At 37.5% G+C, this 23,509-nt stretch overlaps 1 protein-coding gene and 1 pseudogene across 1 annotated transcript; one reads left to right on the top strand and one right to left on the bottom strand.

Annotated features, from left to right (window-relative positions):
* Window positions 1-719: 719 nt before the first annotated feature.
* On the bottom strand, window positions 720-15,748 carry LOC141831677 (uncharacterized; annotated as a pseudogene).
* Window positions 15,749-15,763: 15 nt separating this feature from the next.
* LOC141832470 (uncharacterized) lies at window positions 15,764-21,699 on the top strand. Its single transcript, XM_074719977.1, has 4 exons — window positions 15,764-15,900; window positions 20,456-20,563; window positions 20,642-20,709; window positions 21,608-21,699. The coding sequence occupies exons 1-4, from the start codon at window positions 15,764-15,766 to the stop codon at window positions 21,697-21,699; spliced, it is 405 nt and encodes a 134-aa protein (XP_074576078.1).
* Window positions 21,700-23,509: the final 1,810 nt, after the last annotated feature.

Genomic DNA, 23,509 nt, shown 5'->3' with positions numbered 1-23,509 from the left:
ACAAAAGAGGGACCCAACTTGTCGGCAAAAGTCTCCACTCAATCGGTGAAGAGTCAAGACTCAAATTGCCATAAATGATCGATAGTTATTCGTTGCCAAATTTCGATGTATGATTGTTGTTTCATTTAGTAGAAAGTTGTTAGGTTCGGATATGGGATTTAATTTTGTTGCTTCATTTCTAAATAGAAATTATCACACCTTTGGGCCAAAGATAATAATGGTTCGAGAGATTTTGTTGATATAAATAAGAAGCTTTTCCCGCGAAATATGAACCAAAAATATCTGTGTGTGGGCACACCTCATTATCAAGACCAAACATATGTGATTCCACTTCGATCGATATGAATTATGTTTGTCAAGTAGAGTTTCTACTACATTTATCTCTCCTTGACTTGTTGCCCCAATCACTAGTTAATTATATTCTCATACTCGTGTTTGTCATGGTTTAACATTTTTCACAAACACATACAAAGTCTAAGAAAAACACATAACACATACAACCAAAGACTCAAAAAGTAGCTTAGGATTTAGGGTTTAGGATTTACCATCGTAGGCTTGATATTCTATAGCTTCCGAAGGGTGAGAAATATGTCGTGGATTCGACTTTCATGTATCGGTTTGGTCGATCAAACATGCCAATAACGCTGAGGCCCTGACTGAAAGTATTGACAGAATCAGTTTGTGAAACAATATTCCAACAAATCTGTTTATAAGCACTTGATATTGTACATGACTATCCATTGAAATCTTCTAAATTAAACTGAACAATAAACCCGAGCCAGTGTTGAAATACAATTTAACATGATAACAATCATCGCTGATCACCAATCAAACAGATTAACTTCTGAATGGAGTCTTTTCTATCCAAATGCATGCATCATCACATTACATCTTTCAGTTTAGTTTTCATCCACAATAATTCACTTTGTTTGGATCTTTCCCTTCTTGGATTTGATCTTGCCCTCCTGCATCCTCTTCTTTTTAGCTTCGGGTGTAATCCAAGTATAGTCGGGCGGAATCATAAATGGATCTTGTATATCTTCCACGCGGCTACTAGGTCCTAAGATCATGGTGTTACTTTGGCGATAGGGTACCTTTATTCATCGAATCCATGAGCTCGATGTATTTTTTTCAGGGGACTTGCACATGGGACTAGAAGGAGGTGTCGAGAACTCTTCCAATGGCTGTAGCTCCTCAAATTTAGTGAAAGTAATCAGGACTCGAATAGTAGGAACAACTGGAATGGCAACCTGTAAACATATGTTATTATCAGACAACATAAAAGATGTTCTAGGCAAGGTTTACAGCCTGACTTTAAGTGTCAAACTTTATGAAATGGATCCTCATGCTGCAGAACAATTTTTTTTTCATATTGTCCAATAAATTGAATTAAATCTAAAAACAATTTTCTTCACAAAGTGGAAATCTTGGCGGTAGACCAAAACAAAATTGTCATGTGATTAATACTTTAGAAGATGCCACAGCATGCGACACCAAAACAAAATCTCTCAGTGTATTAGTCTAATCATTTTTCTTATCTCAAATTTAAAGCTTTAATTAAGAAATATATACCAACTTTTAACACATCCTTTAATTCTTTAATTCAAACATTCAAAGGAAAATCAGTCAAAACTGAAGCAAGCCCATTTATGCTCATTATTAAAACCTATGAGCATTTACCACTGAAATCATGCCAATTACAGGTCCATCCCCAATTATAAATGTGCCAAGTAACATCATCTAGCATGCATGGTCAAAGGTGAAATGGATCAGTTATTAAGGATGAAGGTGATTAAGAAAATCATTAAATAGAATTCTATGAATGGACCAAATGATTTTTAGGAAGGTATTCGAAAGTAGTTATCAAACTTCATTATTGACCCAAAATACTCAAACTCAAGATGACAAGTAGTTACATAGTTAAATTTATAAAGCTCTTTTTTGTTAGCTCACAACTCATTATATGAGACCAAACTGTTGGGGCAATTTTCCCCAAGTGATTTGAATTTTAATGTTTGGCTAAATCAGGTTAAGTTAGGCAATGCTTGTTGATCTAACATGTGTGACTTGAGTTCATAGGAAAGTCCAGGAATGAAGTCTTGGCACTTGATGAAGTCCCGGAGGCGCGGCCTCTTGGCAAAGGTGAAGTCCCGGAGGCGAGGCCTCTTGGCAAGAGAAGTCTTAGCACGACAAAGTCGAGGGAAACGTGTCAAGCAAGTGCAAGGAAGTGCACAAGGCTTGTGGAAGGCGTTTGAAGACTTGTGTCAAGGTTAAGGGATGAAGAAGAAGCTGAAAAAGAGAGTTTTCAGCTTGATCAGTCGACTGGCCCTGCCAACAGTCGACTGGGGTTGATCCGAAGAACACACAGCCAAAAATAGAAAAATCAGTCGAGTGGACAGTCGACTGGCCTTGGAGCAGTCGACTGGGACCAGTCGACTGGCCTTGGAGTAGTCGACTGGTAGACTACCGTTGAGCAACAGCTGGCAAATTAAATGCATATTTAATTGCCGTTGAAGCCCATCAGACGACTGGCCCTAAGAGCAGTCGACTGGTGCACTGAAATTTATAAAAAGAGCGGTCAACGTCGCAGAGCATAAGAATCAGATTCTTTCATCTTCTTTACTGCTTTTTTACACTGTAAAAGCTCTTCTCTTCCTCTCATACTTCACTACAAATCTTGTACGAGGAAGACGTCCTGTTGTGAAGGTTTCTCCGCCTTCGAAGTGTGATTCGAGAAGGAGATTGTTTTCATAGTGGAATCGTCGGCTGCGTGTGTGGATCCTTGGATTAGTCACCTCATTGAGGTGGATACCAAGTAAATCGAACCGGGTTAGCGTTTGTTTCTTTGTGCTTTATCATTATCTCTTTGCTTCCGCTAACAAACTCGCAGAGAAAAATCGAAAGACGCTATTCACCCCCCTCTAGCGAACGCCTCGATCCCAACACAAACAACGATGTCATAATCTCCCCAATCAAGACTTATCGCCCGTAATAATCAAAAATCTAATACCAAGTCTAAAATTATCCCAGATTGGTGGCATGTGACGTCTAATAGTGACTCTACCCTAGCTGATACAAGCACCCCCTTTCTAAACACCCCACTATGTCTAGGATAGGTCTACTTTGATATAAATTGTCACAATCGATATACATCAGTGAACTAACCCGTTAATTTGTTAGACACAACCACTGGCCTAAAATGCTTAAGCCCAAGTTAAATACTAGTTCGCCTATTTAAGCTCATAAATTTCATTCATTAGTCACAACTCAATATTTGCAACTGAACTAGAATGTCATGATTTTCCCAGATACGGTTGAATATCCTTGTCAAAAATAAATGCCCAACTCATAGTCAAAATCTTCTCTAATAGATGGTAGTGAGACCTAATGGTGTTTTTTTTCCATCACACAGACTCATCCTTTTCATACATCCCACAAAGTTTAGGATTAGTTCATTCTCTAATACTAATCATCAAATATTCATATAGATAAGGGAATTGGTTCTGGGTCCACTCAAAATTTATTCTGGAGCTGATTTTATAATTTGTTGAGCCTACATTTAGATATAATTTTCATTTTTCATATTCAAATGTCACATATGACTTAGTTACAACAATGATTATTTTTATTTAGTTATGGCATTGTCTTATTTTTGTTCTTGCAATCATCATTATATGTGTAAATTTAGTTTGATCTGTTTGCAATATTGATTGTGATATCTATAATATTCTGTTGAAGCTTTTGTTGTTTGCCTCCAGTTTTCAAACTTATTTAACAATAGAGGACTAGAAGTTGTTTTTGGTATCTATCAAATGCTCACTCGAGAACACACTAACAATTTTTAAAACATGAGGTCTTTATTTGATAAGTGCCTTTCGTAAAGTATTAAATTTGTGTTGCTTGCTAACAGAGGTATCTTATTGCTGTATAAATATTCTGCTAAGTTTTCATTCATATTTCATGGCCAATTGTTTGTTATGCCGATAGATAATTGTGACATACTTCAGTTATTGTGATATAAATGGATTTTTGTACAAAAAGAATAAATTGCAAAGGATTTTGATGCCGTGAAAGCATAGGGAATATTTGCCCTTTGTCTAATAATTTTAGAATATTTAATTAGTTAAAAGTATCATGTGGCTCAAGACAACCTTTCCTATAAAAGGGCAAGCCCATCAGGACACAACAATTTAGTGGCATTAAAAGGCAGCAAAATACAGCTTTCATTTGTTGCTTTATTTGATTATAAAAGATCAAAAGATTTTTTTATTTTTTATAGTTTCCAGATTTAATAATTTCATCAATGTTTCTTCAAATCAAAGTGACAGAGCAAACAGATAGGACTCACTAAGGATTAAGGTGTCAGAGCATAAAGGCTTAGGTTAGATGTTTTGTAACATTTCCACTTTAGCAATTTGAAGTTTAGGAAAGTGACTTGAGTTAAACTAGAGTTCTAATTAGACCCTAAATTGGAAATAAATTGATTGTCGAGGATAAATGGAGTTATCTAGGTGTTGTTGAGAGATAGCCTAGATTAGATTTGGTTGTGCCAATATTTGATTAATCTAGGGTATGATATAATTAAATCCAACATTAAAGATAATGAAGAGTTGAGTAATCAAGGTAATCCACATTTTAATATTATTATGCCTTACTTTGAAATATATAGTTAGTTGGTATTGAAGTTCAAATTGTAAATGGATTTGATAGTAGATTCCTAAGATGACCCATCTATACCCGTGTCAAGCTAGGCATGCTTTCATGCCCGAGTATCATAGTGTTGTATCATGCACAACTATGAAAGTTAGGCTAGCTTTGCATAAGCCCAAGGGGAATCGAGTTGTCTTTTTTAATTTATTTTAAAAATTATAAATCATTAAAAAATAGAAAAAATATTAAAAGTAAACTAACAAAAAGTTTAGAAAAAGTGATAAGAAATAAAATTGGATTAAATTATAAATTATGTCATGTAATTATATTTCTAGCATATTGACCTCACTTAGGCATAGATTAGGTCATTGAGATGGTTGTCATCATTATGCCCACCACTTCTTCACCCTTAAATTTGGTCAAAGGCCAATATTTGACTTAAGGGTATTTAGGGCCAATTGGAGTTGATTGTATTGCTCCAAGCTAACTCCTAATCATTAATCCAAAGTGATTAAGTCCTAAAGGGTCAAGCTTCATACATTTTTCTAACAAAAACAAATTAAGAACATTAATGCAATTTAATTTAAATTGAAATAGTAAAGATTAAAAATAAGAATATATCTCATGAAGAAGAAAGGACAACATTGATGATTAGGCACAATACTGTTAGGATCTGGGAGATGGCTAGAGAGGGAGGAGTGAATAGCCTCTCTTTTCAATCGATTTTTCTCCTATAATGAGTTAGTACGCAGCGGAAATAGGAAGAAATACAGCTAACAAAGCAGAGAAGAAGCTAACACAAGGATGTACGAGGTTCGGGGATAACTTGCCCCTACTCCTCGGCGTGTCCGTAAGGTGGACGATTCCTTGATCTTCGGTAGATCACACCCCGGATAAATCCGGCTAGATAATGCTCCTTCTCGGTGGAGAGACCTCTCCACAACAAATCTCACAGATATGAATTAAGCACAGAGATAAGAAGGAGGTTGAGGCAGTTATCAGAACAATAACAACTTACAGCATCGCTGCCTCAACTCAATCACAACACCAACAGAAGATCAGAAGGTTCACCCGAGAGCAAGAACACCAATACTTACTTTTCCTCAGGCGAGAACTCAAGCAAGAGCAATGAACGCGAGTAGAGAGTTCACAATTCACAGAATCATAGATTTCTTTCTGTTTCCAATCCTTGAATCGCTCTCCACTCCTCCATCCTCCTTTTATCCTTCTTTTCTTCTGCTCATGCAACCGTCACCTGCTGAACCATCTGAGCCCCTCTGAGCCCTCCTGCACACTGAGGTCATCCTCTCCTCCCATTGGCAGGTTAGTTCGGAGGCCGCCTGAACCATCTGAGCTCCACTGAGCCCTCCTGCACACTGAGGTCATCATCTCCTCCCATTGGCAGATTAGTTCGGTGGCCACCTGAACCATCTGAACCCCTCTGAGCCCTCCTGCACACTGAGATCATCCTCTTCTCCAATTGGCAGGTTAGTTCGGTGGTCGTCGGTTACCGTTTATCAAGAAAACGGATATCAGACAAACTAGCCGAATAGAAAGCCAACTCTGACTTTCTCTGTTCTTTCATTTGAATTCAAATACCTGCAAACTCATAGATCCATTAGTAATCATAGGAAATAGCAGAAAGCACTAGAGAGCAAAGATATTCGTTCTTCCCTATTCCAGAGAGAAACACTAAGGAACTTTCGATGACTTCTCCCACAGCCCGGGTGAAATGTTTGCATGTCCCGGATAAAACTGCCAGTGTGATTTTATATCTGTTCTGCTTTCCCGGGAGAAATATTGGTCGAGTGCCGAGTGCTTATTCAATGTCCCGGGCAACGTTCTCCTGCATTCCCGGGAGAGACATTACCCGCCCGAGGACTTTTTCCATGTCCAGGCGTTCCGGGAAAAACACGCTTATTCTCATACATTCCCGGGAAAAACATGCTTATACTTATACATACCCGGGAGAAACACTAGGACTTGTTCCCGGGCAAGAAACACTAGTGGTTAAGTAGTTTTTTCATATCCCGGAAAACTTTCTCTTACGTTCCCGGGAGAGACATGCCCGAGGACTATTTCATGTCCAGGCATTCCCGGGCAAAACATGCTCATTCTTATACACACCCGGGCAAGAGACACTAAGACTTGTCCCGAGTAAGAAGCTTGCCCGGGCAAGAAGCTCTTATTCTAATGTATTCCCGGGTAAGAACCTTTTATTCTCATGCGTTCCCGGGAGAAACTCTATAACTTATCCCCGGGCAAGAAGCTCTCAGTCTCATGAGTTCCCGAGCAACATAACCTGTCCCGGGCAAAAAACACATGGTTTCCCGAGAGAAAGGCTAATCGATCAGGCATTCTTAATCGATTAGGAGATCGATTAAGGCATGCTTAATCGATCAGTGGATCGATTAAAGCACGATTAATCGATCAGTGGATCGATTAATTGTCGCTATTTGGTTTCCTCAGAAAAGTTTTTAATCGATCACGGAATCGATTAAGCTTATCCTTAATTGATTGACCAATCGATTATGGTGGGTTCTGTGGGAAGTCCAATTTCTCACAGAATGCTCTGTAATCTATCCGGTGATCGACTAACCATCTTAGTCATGACTTAATCGATTCATCTATCAATTATCTGATACTTGGTATATTTCACCCGAGTCAACCACATTGGACCATGTATTCAGAGAGCACAATGATCTGATCCGGAGACAAGCAACTAAGTCTTCTCCGATCATAGTCCGGTACAGAGAACGAGCTACTGAGCCCTCTCTGACCTTAGCCTGGAGAACGAGCTACCGAGCCCTCTCCGACTTCATCTGGTCCAGAGAACGAGCTACCGAGCCCTCTCTGACCTAGTCCGGAGAACGAGCTACCGAGCCCTCTCCGATTTCATCTGGTCCAGAGAACGAGCTACTGAGCCTTCTCTAACCTAGTCCTTAGAACGAGCTACCGAGCCCTCTCCGACTTCATCTGGTCCAGAGAACGAGCTACCGAGCCCTCTCTGACCTAGTCCGGAGAATGAGCTACCGAGCCCTCTCCGACTTCATCTGGTCCAGAGAACGAGCTACCGAGCCCTCTCTGACCTAGTCCGGAGAACGAGCTACCGAGTCCTTTCCGACTTCATCCGTCATTGGTCAATCTGAATATATTGAACTTAATTCCTATGAACTTAAATCTGTGTCAACATCAGAACAACAATCAGGACAAACTGCATCAACAAATACAACAATAAACAAACTAGAAGAGAATTAAAAAGAAAGATTAGGAGGAAAAAAATTATGGAGAAGTCAAATGAATTTGAGAATTAAGACCTTAATAGCTTGAGAAGCGTTTGAAAATTTATTTGTTTAGGGATGAGGAATAGGGAACAATTAGTTAACTCTTGAATATCTAAAGAAATTTGTTATAAATTTATAGCCAATGACCATAATACCCTCATCAATTTTAATTTTTTAGCATTTTAGGGATATTTTGGTCATTCTAGGGTATATGAATGGTATTCCTTTGGAGGAAATCTAGTAGGGTCGTGTTTAGGTCATGCTAAGAATGAGCTAAGTTGCCTCAACCTCACACTGCTCTGGGACGTGCCTAGCTCATCCCATGGGCTGCAAAAGTGTAATCTAGCCTATGCCCATTTAGGGTTAAGGCTTAGTCCATTTGGCACCTCTAAGCAAGTCTAATTAGGTTCAATTTTGATTTAGATTACAATATGACCATTGGTGTATAAAGGAATAGTTAACCAAAGATAATAGGCTAGAATTGAACAAAAAGTTTAGTTTTGGGTATTTATCATGAATTGAAATCTAGAATAATGTTGAACGACATGACTAAGATGTATCATTCTATGTTGCCCTTGCCACAAGGTGTTGAGACTTGAGAGTACCTTGGGATTTCGCAAAAATATTGTGAGGCTTTTGAGTTAGTTTTGGCTTGAAAAGGACTTTGTCTTTGTAGGCTCACAAAGAAATACGCTAGGTGAACTCAGAATAGAACTCAGGCAAAAATGTCCTTGACTTTAGTTGTGATTTACCATTAGTTTGGTTGATGGAGTCTGCCTCATAAGTCTATGAGTTGCAGTGGTCACAGATAGGTGGCAGTGGCAGGGACAGGATGGAATACATCCTACACTTTCAATTATAGGTTCATAACTATGTATTATATCATATATGCTAATCACTTAAAAGTAAACAAATCATGCTATAAACTTATGAGTAATAGCAATAGAATATATTATGTTATAAGTAAAAAAATTAAGTTATAATTCATCATAATTATACATATGTATATATGACGCCGGACGAAATAGCGATTATTTCGAAGGCGGAAGATTGGAGGAGAATTGAGAAGGGATCAAGATCGAGAACATTGGAAAACGAGGTAGAAAGCCGTCGACGGCGCCACTTCTAGGTTTTTGCCAAAAAGAGAATTTTTTATTAATCAATCAAACTGCCTTTTAAACATCAACTTATAAGATGTTTATATAGACTCAAACCCTAAGAAAGATTCCTAATAAAAAAAAGAAAATTTCTTAACAAATTTGAAAAGAAAGATTCCTAATAAAAAGGAAAATTTCTTAACAAACTCGAAATCCTAAACAGACTTCAAATATAAAATCATAAGAAAAATTTTAAAGACTCAATCCTAAAAATCCTAAACGGATTTAAAAAATCCAAAAATAAAAAATAGAACTTTTCAAAACTACTATAAATATCAAAAACTCCAAAAATTACTAAAAATAAAAATTATCAAAATTAATAATAAAAATTTTCAAATCCTCCTGCATCAGTCGCCCCAGGTTGAAAGAAACTCGTCCTCGAGTTTAAAGTAGTATCAGGTGGTCGTCCAGAAAAAAGATCATCTGATATCAATTCGGCAAAATCTTCTAGTAGTTGCTGGACTTTAGGAATCTTCGTCGATTCGCTAACAAGCATGACATTGTGGATGTTGTTCTTGTCTATCTTCACATTCTCCAAGCATTTCTTTCCCTTACAAATTGCATTTAACGGTGATGACACCAACTTGTTCTTTTAATCTTAATGGGATCCGTAATGTCTTCAAACATGATTGTCCAAGGAGGCTCCAATGGATCACAAAGAAACTCTCCCATGATGATAACCTTGGTGCTGTCATAAGAAAATGACCATTCTGGAGATACTTCACATATGTTAAAACGACGTTCCTGTGAACTTAAATCTTTCATCACTACAATCTCCGTACGTTTTTCCTCCGTCTTATCTTTGTTCACCTTTAACACCATTTCAATGTTTGGGTCATGTAGATTGTGATAAAGGTCAAAAACATTAAAGTCATCCCTCTCTGGAGATAACTTTCCAGGAGGTAGATCCATAAGATTGAACTTGAACTTTTCATTGATATCAAAATCTTAACGCTCATCCATATCAACATCTTCAGTTTGTTGTGCTTCTTCTTGAATTTGAAGATCCATACCAACTTTATCGACAACTTCATCATCATTTTGAACAGAACTTGAACATGGAAGTTCTTTTCTGCCAACGGTGCCTCCATTGAGGAAATTCTCAGTGTTCAAAACCTGCAACACATAGTCACCATCTTCATTGACAACTTCATTATCATAAAGTACCTCATCATATATTGGATCACCAATTAACTCGGTCTCATTTTCTTCCTGCTGAATGAATTGGGACTCCGAATCAATGCAAGGTAAGACGATGGAGATTTGAACTTCGTTGATAGATGAACCATGTTGTTGATTATCGTCGGAGAAAGTGGGCTTCTAGTCTTCGATTAGCACTTCGTCTAAGTCTATCTCCTTTTCGTCAGCATCGTTATAAACTGAATCACCAACTATTTTGATCTTGTCGTCATCTTTGCCGCCTCCAGTGATCGGACGATCGAGAGAGTAGGACTGATCGTACTCGGTGTTGTCGAGGTTCTCATCTTCATGGTTGTCCTCGTCGTCGTAGGAGGAAGGGGGGACATAGAGGTGCTGCGGAGTCGGTTTTCTTTTGAAGTTGTAGGTGGTTGAGTGGTTAATCTCAAATCCTTCGATCAACTGGTAAAACTCCTTTGTGTGATCATTGACTGATCTTGCCTCTTGCCTCAACGTCTGATATCGTTGAAACATAGTCTGAGTATAGTCGAAAGGAAGAAAGTAACTCTTCATCTTCTTCTTCATTTTCTCCCAGTCGGTGATCTTGGTCTTGCCTTGTTTCTCTCGTGAGCGTCGTAGTTGTTTCCACCAAGCGGATGCTCGACCCTTGAATCGGATGGCAACCAACTTGACCTTCATTCGATCGGGTACCTCCTTGTAGTCGAAAATTCTTTCTATTTCGTTGAGTCAGTCAACGAATCCTTCTGCTTGTAGAGTTCCTGAAAACTCAGGTAGGTCAACTTGAAAATCGAAGTCTACGTACCATTCTTCTCGACCTTGACGATCCGCAATCCTATCGGGGTGGTGGTAAGGATTGTCAAAGGTAGATGCGGAATCAGAAGTACGGTCATAGCTCCTTCGATCTTCAAAACTCTGCGTCGCCAGACGCTAGGTTAATTCTGCAACTTGCCTCCGCAAATCCTCAATTGTCTCCTCTTGCACGATTCGAGCTTCCTCTATCGGAACCTGATGAATGCAACCGTGACCGCCACGTCCACGACCACGACGTCCCTCCATCGGATCTGATGCGCTCTGATACCAACTGACGCCGGATGGGATAGCGATTATCCCAGGGGCAATATTGAATCCGTTAGTTCGACTGCCAACGTTGGAAACAATCTTCTAAAACCAGTTAATTCGAAAAAATAACAAGAGATAGGGAAATAAATGGCATTGCCGGAATTATTATTAAATCAAAACTTTCTCCTAAAACATCAACTCATAAGATGTTTATATAGACTCAAACCATAAGAAAGATTCCTAATAAAAAGGAAAATTTCTTAACAAATTTGAAAAGAAAGATTCCTAATAAAAAAGAAAATTTCTTAACAAACTCGAAATCCTAAACAGACTTCAAATATAAAATCATAAGAAAAATTTTAAAGACTCAATTCTAAAAATCCTAAACAAATTTAAAAAATTCAAAAATAAAAAATAGAACTTTTCAAAACTATTCTAAATATCAAAAACTCCAAAAATTATTAAAAATAAAAATTATCAAAATTAATAATAAAAATTTTCAAATCCTCCTACATCAATATATAATATCAGTAAATACTAACATAATTTACTCCTGCAATATATTTTTATAGGAAATAATTATAATTGAAAGTAAATACTAGTAAATGATTTACTTGTAATATTTACTCACAACTATCAGTAAACATTTGCTTAATTGTTAGTAATTATAATTACAAGTAAATAAAAAAAAATTAAATGATTAGTTATAATTTATACTTTTATACTAACTAAAATTAATTATAATTAACATTTCAATTAAAGAAACCTTGAAACCATGCTGGCACAACATAGTACGGTACCAAAATTGTACAGCTCCAGTTAAAAGTCAAATCTCAAATGTGGCTCAAGATTCCAAGCCTTGGTTTGGATACATTTAATTGGTTTAATTTGAGTTTAAGTTGGGTTATTTAGAACAAACCAAATTGTAGGCATTTATAAGCTTGGATGTATGGCCCAAAAAATTAAATGGACTAGGGTGCATCTATTGTGGGTTGTTTTGAAAGTGTTATTTTGTGTTAGAGTCATCACTGGGGGGCATTAAAACCTAGTCATTGTGAGATATTTTGAAAGGGTTATATGTTTCTTGGAGTCATCATTAGGTTTCACATCCCACTATTAGAGATAATTCTGAGCTATAAGTTAGATGTTAGTCTTAATGGAGAAATCAGGCCTCAAGTGGAGAATGTTGCAACAACCTAGTTCAATCACATATGCTGAGTTGTGGGTTCATGAAGCAGCTTGGATAACTAAGCAAATACTAACTTGGGCATAGGCATTTTGGGCTAGTGTTTCGTCCTTACAAGGTTAAATGTGCCATTTCTCTCACAATTAAAGACAATAATTACAAACAAACTTCTCTCTAGAGATACATACTTGACACAAATTAAATATATTCACTTTTTGCAGCCAAATGAATCCTGCTCATAAATGACTAAACTTGACTTGTCACTCTATCCTTGTAAAGATTATAAAACCCAGAGGAGTTGTTCTTGTGTCTCATTAAATGGCTGAGCTTTTAAGAGACTGCCCATATATGGGCATACCTAATCATTCCTCTCAAATGTATATAATTATTTCAATGCAATCCAGCAGGGGTTTCCTGCCTTCCCCTTATATGACTCAGCAAAACAACTGCCAAAATCTCACTCGTCCTCTGCATACTATCTCTCTCTCATGATGTCCTTAATATCCAATTATCTCATTTGGACTTTATAATAAAGGCAAGGTGACATATACAATCTTCATTCATCAAAGGATGCACAATTTAAAAACATACTGTGTATGTCATTCAAACACTTCATATTCTCTCTGTGAGTTTTCACATTCGATCCACATTTTTCATGCTTCAGTGTCTAGTAGAGCATTGACAAACAAAGACATTATTTTGCATTCTTTGAGAAACGCATGCAAAACATTTTAAGGGGTCTCTCTTCAAGCATATTACATCAAAAATGTAACAACTAGACTGTACCTTATAGACTAGAGTGTTGGACATCTAACAAGTTAATCTATAAAAGATTAGGATATTGAGATGAATGCATGAGGTTACTAGGGCAGATAATTAATAATAATAATAATACCTGAGAGTTAGACACAGTCCTGGTAGATTAAAAAATAAGGAAAATATCAATGTAGTAAAGATGAAAACATTGAGATGGATGCTCAACATTACTAGGACAAATAAAATAAATGCTATAATCTGGAAAATACATATAAAATGGCAAACATATTATATACTTGAATTAATTAGAGCTAAAGGTTAAAGGAAATACATATAAAAATGGCAAACATATTATATACTTGAATTAATTAGAGCTAAAGGTTTAAAGGAAAATAGAAAACAAAGAAACTTACATATGAGGTATGTAAATAACGAAGGTGTTCATAGGATGAGTCTACTTAATGGAATGGAGGATACGATATCTTAGTCAAACCAAAATAGTTCAATATAGAAGTTGTTGTTGCATAAAACATTAGAGATATGTAAGTCAATAGCTAATATAATTTCTTTCACAAGAATTATTAAACAACTGCAAGAATAGTGTGTAAAAATAAACTCTTAATGATCATTCCAACTGTGTGCATGATCAAGACTGAATTTTGTCATCAACAAAATCAATACTCTAAGCATCTACTTGTAAGTTAAACAACAGGTTCAAACCAAATTCAGTTACAACTAGGGAGTCGAAGGAAGAAGTGAAAATATTAACTGGTTTGATAACATGGCAGTTGCATCATAGAAGTACCAAATTCTGTGAGAGAATGCTAGCATTCTACATATAGACTAACCAAGAATTAGAAAATAGCACTACATGGTGGATCTTCACATGGTAAACAATTTCTACATGGTGCATCTTCAGATGACAAGCAATTCATATCACAGTACAGATTTCACAATTTATAAAGGACTTAATGCTGAACACACAAAATAACAGTGATCATCCATGTGCAAGAATGTGCTGAAGTGGCACAATATGGTAGATGTCAAAAGAAGTTAATAGGCAATTAAAGATATAACTTCCATGCTGATTTAAGTTTTATCCCATACCTTAACTGGGAATGTTCCAGAAGGGAGCTTTGTAGTGAGCAGATCCCTTAGACGACGAATTGCCTTGACTTTGTTTGCCATGATATCAAGCAGTGGCAATAGCTCTTCTGTCCTAAGCGGAAAATCTGGAGAGAGCCATAAAACAGGCCTTAGACCTTTTTTATACTCACTCTCTTTGCTACTCTCTTTCCGGCGGTATCCATTTTCACTTTTTTGAGCCTCTCCCTTGATAACAACCTCTACTGACTTTTTGAATCCCTGTCCTTTCCCCTCTTAAGATCCTCTCCCTTGATAACAACCTCTACTGAATCATTTCCAGGTCTACTTGGGTAATGAGATGGAGAATCACTAAGCAGATCACTCACCTTCTCTTCCACACAAAGTGAACTTCTTGGAGCAACAGCTTTCTTCTGCCCTTCTTGTTTTTGATTGCTTCCCCTCCTTCCCCAGTTAGTAAACCAACTTTTCCTCTCCTGTCTACTACCTACATCCTGGATTTCGATCTCCCTGGGCTCATAGCAACTATGACGATGAGCAACATGCCCATCTGATTGGTAGGCATCAATTATGTCAGGTGATTCCATTTTGAAGGCATGCTCTAATTGATTCCTCTCTTCCTCTGTCAAAATATCGTCAAACTCTTCATTCTCAGTATCATTGTCATTACAGGCAGAAAGGAACTCCTCATCCGTCATGGCCCCTGGCACCCGGCGGGACTTCACACTCACCACAACGTTATGCATATCATGCACCTTGGCTTTCCAAGGTCCAACCATTTCTGACCTCTCCTGCCGCCTCCATGTCAACTGCGGAAGAAGGACCGCCTGCGTGACGTCAAGCCCTGGCCGGAAGATGTTTGTCTGAGACATGGCGGTGACTTCTTGCTGAACCTCTGCTTCGGTGGCAGGCGCGCCTGCCCCATCCAAAGCATTCATTACTTCCTTGTCCTTGTGGGAGATCATGCACAGGGATCCAGGTGGCACCTTCCCGTCCTCCGATCCATCACCAAGGAAAAGAATGCTCTGATCGGAGCGCTGAATCCTGAACCCATCGAATCCGGCGAGGGTCATATCGGTCCGCAGGTTGGAACCCCGCTTCCAAATCTTGTAGGTGTCGGAAGGGGCTATTCGAGAGATGAAAGGGATAACGGAGCTCTCGAAGTGGAAGGTGATCTCCATGTAAAAGTCCCGCATCCGATGCATGGTGGCGACGACCCGCGGTAGCCGGCGGCACCACTTGGCCCAGGCGAGCGGCTGGTAATGGCGGACGATGATCCGGGCGAGATTTTCCTCCCGAGCGCATATAGCCTCCTGGAGCGCACTCCAACCCTGCTCGTTCTGCAGGCTCCAGTCAGCGCCGGCGGCCATGAGCATCTCGACGGCGACGGCATCCCCGAGGCACGAGCGATGGCATCCCCGAGGCGCCGGAGACGGCATCCCCGAGGCGCCGGCGGCCATAAGCATCTCGACGGCGACGGCATCCCCGAGGCGCCAGAGGCCATGAGCATCTCGACGGCGACAGCATCCCCGAGGCGGACCGCGAGGTGGGAGGTTGAACCAGCTTGGCCTCGTTTGTGTTCCGAACCACCACTAGACAGAGGAAGACTTGTAGATTGATGTTTTTGGTTGTACACGTTTCTCCTCATTTTATAGTATGCTCAAGTCGACTCGACTCCATCTCAGATAGATCCCACGTAGATCGCGATCCTCTTTCTCCGCAGCGACTTCGTCTTCAAGTCGATTGGAGTTTCTACTCAGGTCGACTCCAATCTAACGTGACGGATCTGGATAAACTTTGACTTCCGTAGCATTTATCCACCTCCAATCGACTGGACTGACCACTCAGGTCGACTGGACCGAGTTGACTCAGGTTTGACTTGAGTTGATCCTGGACTTGGTTCAACTGTCTTTGTTTGCTTCACCTCTGCTTTCTCCATCTCGCTTCTAGCTCCTGGTTCCTGCAAGACAAGCATACAAACAAATAAAAATATCTAAACCTTAACTTGTGGGCCTAACTTCACCTTATGAGTCTAACTTTGGATTTCTACCGAAATCCTGAGTTAATCTGACGATTACTGTTGCAGCCTTACCCACTCCACTCGGGAGAAGTTTTGCCAACAAGTCCTCCAAACTTGTTGGACTTCCCGCTTAACTTTGTCCTTGGCCCCCAGGAATTTTATGCTACGACTCGGTCCTCCAGATCGCTCAGACTTCACCAATTCCTTGGTCCTTCTGACCGCCTAGACTTCACCAATCTTCTGGTCCTCCTGATCGTACCCGATTGGACTTTAATCATGCTTCCCGGTCCTCCTGACATTACATGGACATGCACCTGGTACACTTGACTTTGCTAACACTTTTGCCTGATCCTCCAAATCAGGACTTTCCCTTGCCTAGTGTAAGATATGAGGGTAATGGGTCGGGTTTCGGATTAAACACGAAACCCGTTAAGAATTCTTAAAATAAAAAAAACAAAAGACAAAGTCGGGTGTCGCACAAATCGCGCGATCGCGACTTCGTCGGCAACCGTCGCGGAGGATGGGGATAAGAGGAGACGGGCGCTGGCGGAACATCAAGGAAACCCTAAACGTCGCTGCTCTCTCTCGCGTGTCCCAGCCGTCGCCTCTGCCCGACGATCATAGCGCGTGGAGAGAAGGAGGTCGCCGCGTTCTTCCTTCTCCTCTCTGGTTCGCGAAGCACCGTCGGCTTCGCATGGTTCCGTGGGTTGTCGTAGCCGTTGTCTCCCTTGCCGGTGAGCAAGTTCTCGGCTTCAAACCAAGTTGAGATTCTAGGTTCTTTCTGTTCGGATTTGTTTGCTGGTTGGATGGGGGTAGGTGCTTCTCACTAGTTTTGATTTAGTCCCTCACTTGATAAGGAATACGCGGTCTGGGATATGCTATTTTTGCCCTTTCGACGTTGCAATGTTCCCTGTTATAGATTGAAAGGAAAAATGAATGATGACTACGATATTCTAGTGATGGGTTAAATCTGAATGATTATGTGGTATTCCTATCTTCTTGTTGAAAGGAACTTATCATGCTGATATGTTAGTACATTGGAGTTATTGGTTTCTCATGAAATTCCCTCCCAAGATTTTCTGTTTAATTATATATATTCTTATAAGTTCTTATTGTGATTACCAAGATCTGGAACATTTGGAGAAAATTGTTCAGTACTATTCTTCCACTTGGAAAATAGTAGTTCATTACACGCAACCAAATTCTAATTATTAAATTAGTTGGTAAGAAGAGGAAGAACGGTGATTTCAAAATATCCTACGAAAGCTTACTTTAATGTGTAATCTTTGAAATTTGAAATCTTATGGAATCAGATTATTGTTGGTGAAAGATTAGATTAGGTCAATTTGGTTACATTGGGTTTATGTGATGAGTTTGGTTTGATCTGTTGAGGAAGTATGTGGGTTTTATTCGTGAAATTTTGGAGGATTGATTAGAATCGTAATTAAGGTTAAGTATGGATTAAGCTTAACCAAACTAATTGGTTGGGTTCATGGGCGGAGCCTTAGGCCCAGTGTAGGCGGTTGCCTACACTGGGATTTAGATCAAATAAAAAAAATATTAGTTAGTTTCAAATTGAGTGGTTGATAGTAATTCTTTACCTACACAACTAGTGGACCCAAATAAAAAAATGATTTTGTATTCAAAAGCTAGGGGTGGCATAGGAGAGTAGGTGTATGCCATCAAGAGAGGTCATGATGGAAAAATATTTGAGTATTGATTTTAAATATAAACTTTGGAGGTCACTTTCACATGCTCTTGTTGATTATTTTGAAGCTCTTGGTTTTGGTTGTGTTGTTCTTGGTGGTTGCTGTCTCTACCTATTCGGTGGTAAAGAACCATCATAGGAATCAATGGGGCATGTAGTCTTCTAGCAAGGACAAACAAATGGCACAGAGCTCCAAACATGCTTCTAAAATAATATTTCTAGTTCTCTTGATTAAAAATTGAGACATTTAATTTATTAGAGTCAATACTTTCATTTGATTTCGTATTCAATCTATACTTAATGAAATGTCTTAGAAATTTTAAGTAAAATATCAACGACATTACAAAAGAAAGATTAGGATATTATGAATGCAATGGATTTGATACAGTACACAAACACCAACTCCAAAGTATGAGAACTGTTGGTTGAAATTCATTTTTAGAAAAGGTTCAATATTTTTTAGCAATATTATATTGATGTTCTTAAAATGGATGATATGTTCACATTTTATTGTATATGTAAAGAAGGATATATTTCTAATGGTTAATAATAAAGTTATTGTATAAAAGTTTCAAAATTTAAAGATTCAAAAAAATTATTATTAATAATGCTTTATCTATGACATTGATCTATGACACATTTTTAATAATGCTTTATAATTATAAGATTATATATATATATATATATTATTTTATTAATTATATTATATTGGTGCCTACATTGAATCAAGATCCTAGCTCCGCCCCTGGATACATTGATCTATGACATTCTCCAAGAAACCAAATAATGAGATGACATCATGAAATTTCAAATACCATTGACGGGAAGCTTATTTCAATCCATATATGGATTTCTTGAGCTTGCATACCAAGTGCTCACCATTACTAGAGGAAAATCTTTCTGATTGTTTCATATAAACCTCTTCTTCTTCTAGATTTCTATTAATAAATACTATTTTCACATCCATCTATTACAACTCTAAGTCAAAACATGCAACTACCTATCTCTTGATATTTTACAAAATCAACAAAATTTAGAAGATCGCTTTCGATATTTGTGCATAAATCAACGCAATCGATAGTTATCCACTGCATCACTTTTCCCTTCATTATTTAATATTTTTCTACTCAGTAAAAATGAAACAATCTATCTTCATTTTGCTAAAACCCTAGGCCATTGATTTTTTGTGGCTTAAAAAGTTTTAAAAAATATCATGGCTTAGAGAGCGAAAGAAGGCGAGGGGAAAGGGGAGATCGGAGAGCTCAGTTGACAAACACTGAGATGATAGAGGCAGAAGCGCAACCTCTCCGCCTCAGTTGGATGTTGCTCCCGCTAGGCAAGGCGACCTCAACAACATCTAGGATACCCTCAGCCATGACAGTTAGTTCATCCAATACATATTTGGAAACATCTTCGAGGTTACCTCCAAGTATAATCCCCCAATCATGGCCATCGGCAAGGGAGCCTATGAGATCATATGATGAGTTGTGTCCCTCTCCTTTGGTTTTTCCCCTTCAAGATGGCGATACATCTGAATTGATCTGCATGAATATGATCTCGATTTTGCGTTTCAGGAAAGATATTTTTTCTTCTCTTTTACAGGGTTTGCCTATCTGAATCCTTGTTGCCTTTTTTGGGTTATAGCTTGGCTTTGAATTCGGATCGAGATGGCTGAGCATGTTGCGATAAAGAATATAGCAAACGTGTTTGATAACAAGATCGATGAGAAGAGGACTTTGCGGGAGATGAAGCTTCTCAGGCACATGAATCATGAAAATGTTAGTTTTTTTTCCTATGCTTCCTTTGTATCTTTCCTTCACCTTTGCCCAATTTGCTGATTTTGCTACCCTTGCCTCTGTCCCTATTCTTTTACATGTTTATTTAATGATTGATAAAAGTGCGGTTAATATGTGCAATGGAAATTCTTATAACTTATAGTTTAATATTCTCTTTGTTAGAAACTCTTCTTTTGATAGTAGATAATAGATTGTCGCTGATCTTATTAAAGTTCCATGGATTTTACATTTTTTTATTTACTATAATATCTTCAGATTTCGATCAACTCCAAATTAAAGAAGCAGTAGAACCCTTGAAGTAGTTTGAGGATTACCTACATCTAGTTGTAAATAATAAAAAAAATTATGGAGATGAAAGAGATAGGTGTCTGGCAAATTTTGGTTTACATGGGATATGTTATGTCTTAAATACAATGTTTGTTCGCATATTTTTGCTTAATTCTATTAAAACATTTAATATATAGTTGCTGTATGAGATAAATAATTATACAGATTTTGATGTATTGAGTTGTATGTGTACAAAATTTGTGACTACGTATACTACATCATAGGCAATGTTATATTGTCGTTTGTGTAGGTACCATTGGATCCTAACTATCAAAAATGAAGAAAAGAATATGATATGTTTATTGGACTTTATGGGTAATAAGAATCAAGATGATGCTTGGAAAACTATTATGACCAAGTAGGTAGTAGATTATGCTAATTGTGAATGTATTTAGTTACAAATATGAAAAAATAATTTTTTATTTTTACAATGTAGTGGGATCAAGATGTATAATGCCTTGAGGGGAATTTTAAAAGGACCAAATTTTAAACAATTGACGATATGTATTGTGACTATGTATTTAGGCATCAATTGATATTTCTTTTGGATTCTGATTAATTGCATTACTTTTTCAATTTCATTAGGGTAATCTAAAATAAAATGGTGGTGTTGAATGTAAATATTGTGTGTTTCAGTCAAATACTGGATGATCAAGCCACTCGCTGGCGAACTGGCTGATGTGCATGCTTCCTGGAGATAGTCATCCGAAGAGATGAAAGGACTTGAAAAACATTCAAAAAGAGAGTTAGAATAACACTGGAGAGGGATCCCGATAAACTACTCTAACGCTCAAGTTAGGATTTGGTGTGAGGAAGGAAATTAAAGAGTTGGAGAAGTTAGAATTTTGTGTGTGCATACCTGTGCTCATGGGTATGTGTAATCTTTTATAGAGTTGATCTTCGAAACATCAATGTCCATTTAGAAAATATTTTGAAATACGTACTTCTGTTCCGATATACGCATTCTAATTACTCATGTCTTCCTAGATATTTTTCTTGTTCTCTGAGTGAAATAATTTTAGGATTTCCTAATCTTAAGGATGAATCGGCTTTATAAGCCCCGCCTAATACTGAGTAAAGGTTGAGGTCGGTACCCCTTTAACTGATAGCTCATCATGACTTTACTCCCGCATGGCACGTGGAGATAATAGATTTACACTACATCATTGTGTAATGCAGTATATGAAAAAGATAATCTTGGATGAAGATCCAGAATATGATTTCTTCTTTATGAAATATTGAATCATTTTGCATTGGGTCTTAAACTTCTATTAATGCTTCTGGAACTTCTATTTCTAAGGTCATAAATCTAAATACATCTTGATCTATTTATTGTTATTTGATTGAAGCAAAATCTCAACCTAACTTATTAACATTGTACTTTGTATATTTCAATTTGTAGCATCAATCAAGAATCAGTGTTATAATCAATCTCAATATAATGAAGTAAGAAGTGAATGGAGCGAATTCGTCTACTCCTATGTGAGTGTCTAAGGGTCGTGTATATTGTGATATAAATTTAATTTTGAGTTGTATTTAGAAATTTGTGGATGCATTTTTGGGTGAAGTTAGTCAAAAATATCTCAAGTTGGTTAAACATATCTCAAGTTTGAACTTGTGGATTTCATTTGTTCGTCAAACATGTCTCAAGTTGGTTAAACATGTCTCAAGTTTGAACTTGTGAATTTCATTTGTTGATTTTAACACTTTATTTAGGTCAATATAAGTTGGATTTCATTTTCAATTTTGTAGATATTTGTGATAAATTTGTTTAATTTTGGTGAACTGAAAAATATTTTTTACTTCACTATTTTATGAAACAAAATGAAGTTAAAGGTAATTCAAATACTTCATAAATTTATTAAATTAGTGAAGTAGTGAAGTAGTATCAACAATTACTTCTTCAATCAATATAACATGTGAAGTCATACATAATCAAATACTTCAGTATTTTTATTAAATTGATGAAATAAAAGAGCCTTTTTACTTCATAATCAATCCAAGTTTGGACTGATTATGCATTCTTAGATTAGCCAAAGACTTCAATTTTTTATTGGATATGACTTCGGTTTTAAAGTGAAGTATTAAAATACTCTTTTACTTCACGTGCATCTACTTTGGTATTTATCTATTTATTACTTCGTTAAATATCCGAAGTCTATCAATAAAATTCTACTAGCATGTTATTATTATATATATTCTCATCAAATAAAAACATATTATATGTGCAGTGTGTATGGCAATAATATGTGGTAGTGGGCTCACTAGTTCAATCGTTCAATGAAGAGCACCAATAATATAGTAAATTGCAATTGATAGATTTAGGTTCAAATTGTTGATGACTCCAAGGACTATAATAAATTGGTGATAGCTAGGAAACTCACTTTGTTATCAAGTGATAAGAATCTGTGTCTTATCTCATAGGAGGATAGGAGGGGGATGGATCAATCTCAAGTATTGATTGCATAATTTGAATATGTCTATTTCGAGATCATCTCACCTCATCGAGATATTCTCCCTCTACCCAAGACTAGGTCTCGAGCATGCTTTGCTTCAACTTCAACGAAGAGGAGATCATGAAACTTTTATTTGAGTGTGCAACCTCCTCTACTCCGAAAACTTTACCAATGATCAAGGTTGTGCCTCTATCATTCTTCATTGGAAGAGAGGAAATTGCCTATATTCTTCCCCTTCATAACCAAGTTATCTCTTCCCTTCATGTCCCTCTCATTTTTAGCAATTCATGGATTTAGATGTCAATCTCTTTTGCTAACTAGTACTGTTCCTCCCCTCCCTTTTTCTTCTATGCGATTAAGATCTTCATCAACAACCTTCTCTTGTTCGGTCAACTAGCAAGGCAATCAATTTCCCTTTTAGGCAGAAGATCAACTTTGTCGAATCATCTAATTGTCTTTTTAGAGCTTCAACTATCATAGAGATTTAACTTGCTCATCCAACAGTCCATTGTATATAGTGTTCTAATCATCTACATTTTTTCCGTTCTACTTTTTTTCAATGTTTGTAATCTCTCTTAGTGTTTTAAGTTTTTCATCATGATATATATATATATATATATATATATATATATATAACAATGAATAAAATGTTGGTGCAAGCTAAGAAGTACTAGATCTTGCCTAAAGTTTCGATGTTTGACAATACACTTAGGTCTGGTTAGTTTGACAAAGGATTAATCCAAACAGGACTTGATGTTTGGATGTGAGTGAGAAGTCCTAGTCGGTTAGACTAGGCAGAGGAAGTCCTGCTGGAATATTGGGCAAGGGAAAATCCTAGTTGTAGGCTA

This window comes from Curcuma longa, chromosome 7 (assembly GCF_044706935.1).
Source record: "Curcuma longa cultivar G26 ecotype Majalengka, Jawa Barat chromosome 7, ITB_CL_G26_1.1, whole genome shotgun sequence".
Classification (NCBI taxonomy): Eukaryota; Viridiplantae; Streptophyta; class Magnoliopsida; order Zingiberales; family Zingiberaceae; genus Curcuma; species Curcuma longa.
The sequence above is the reverse complement of the archived record's forward strand: the minus strand, read 5'-3'. Positions and strand labels throughout refer to the sequence as shown.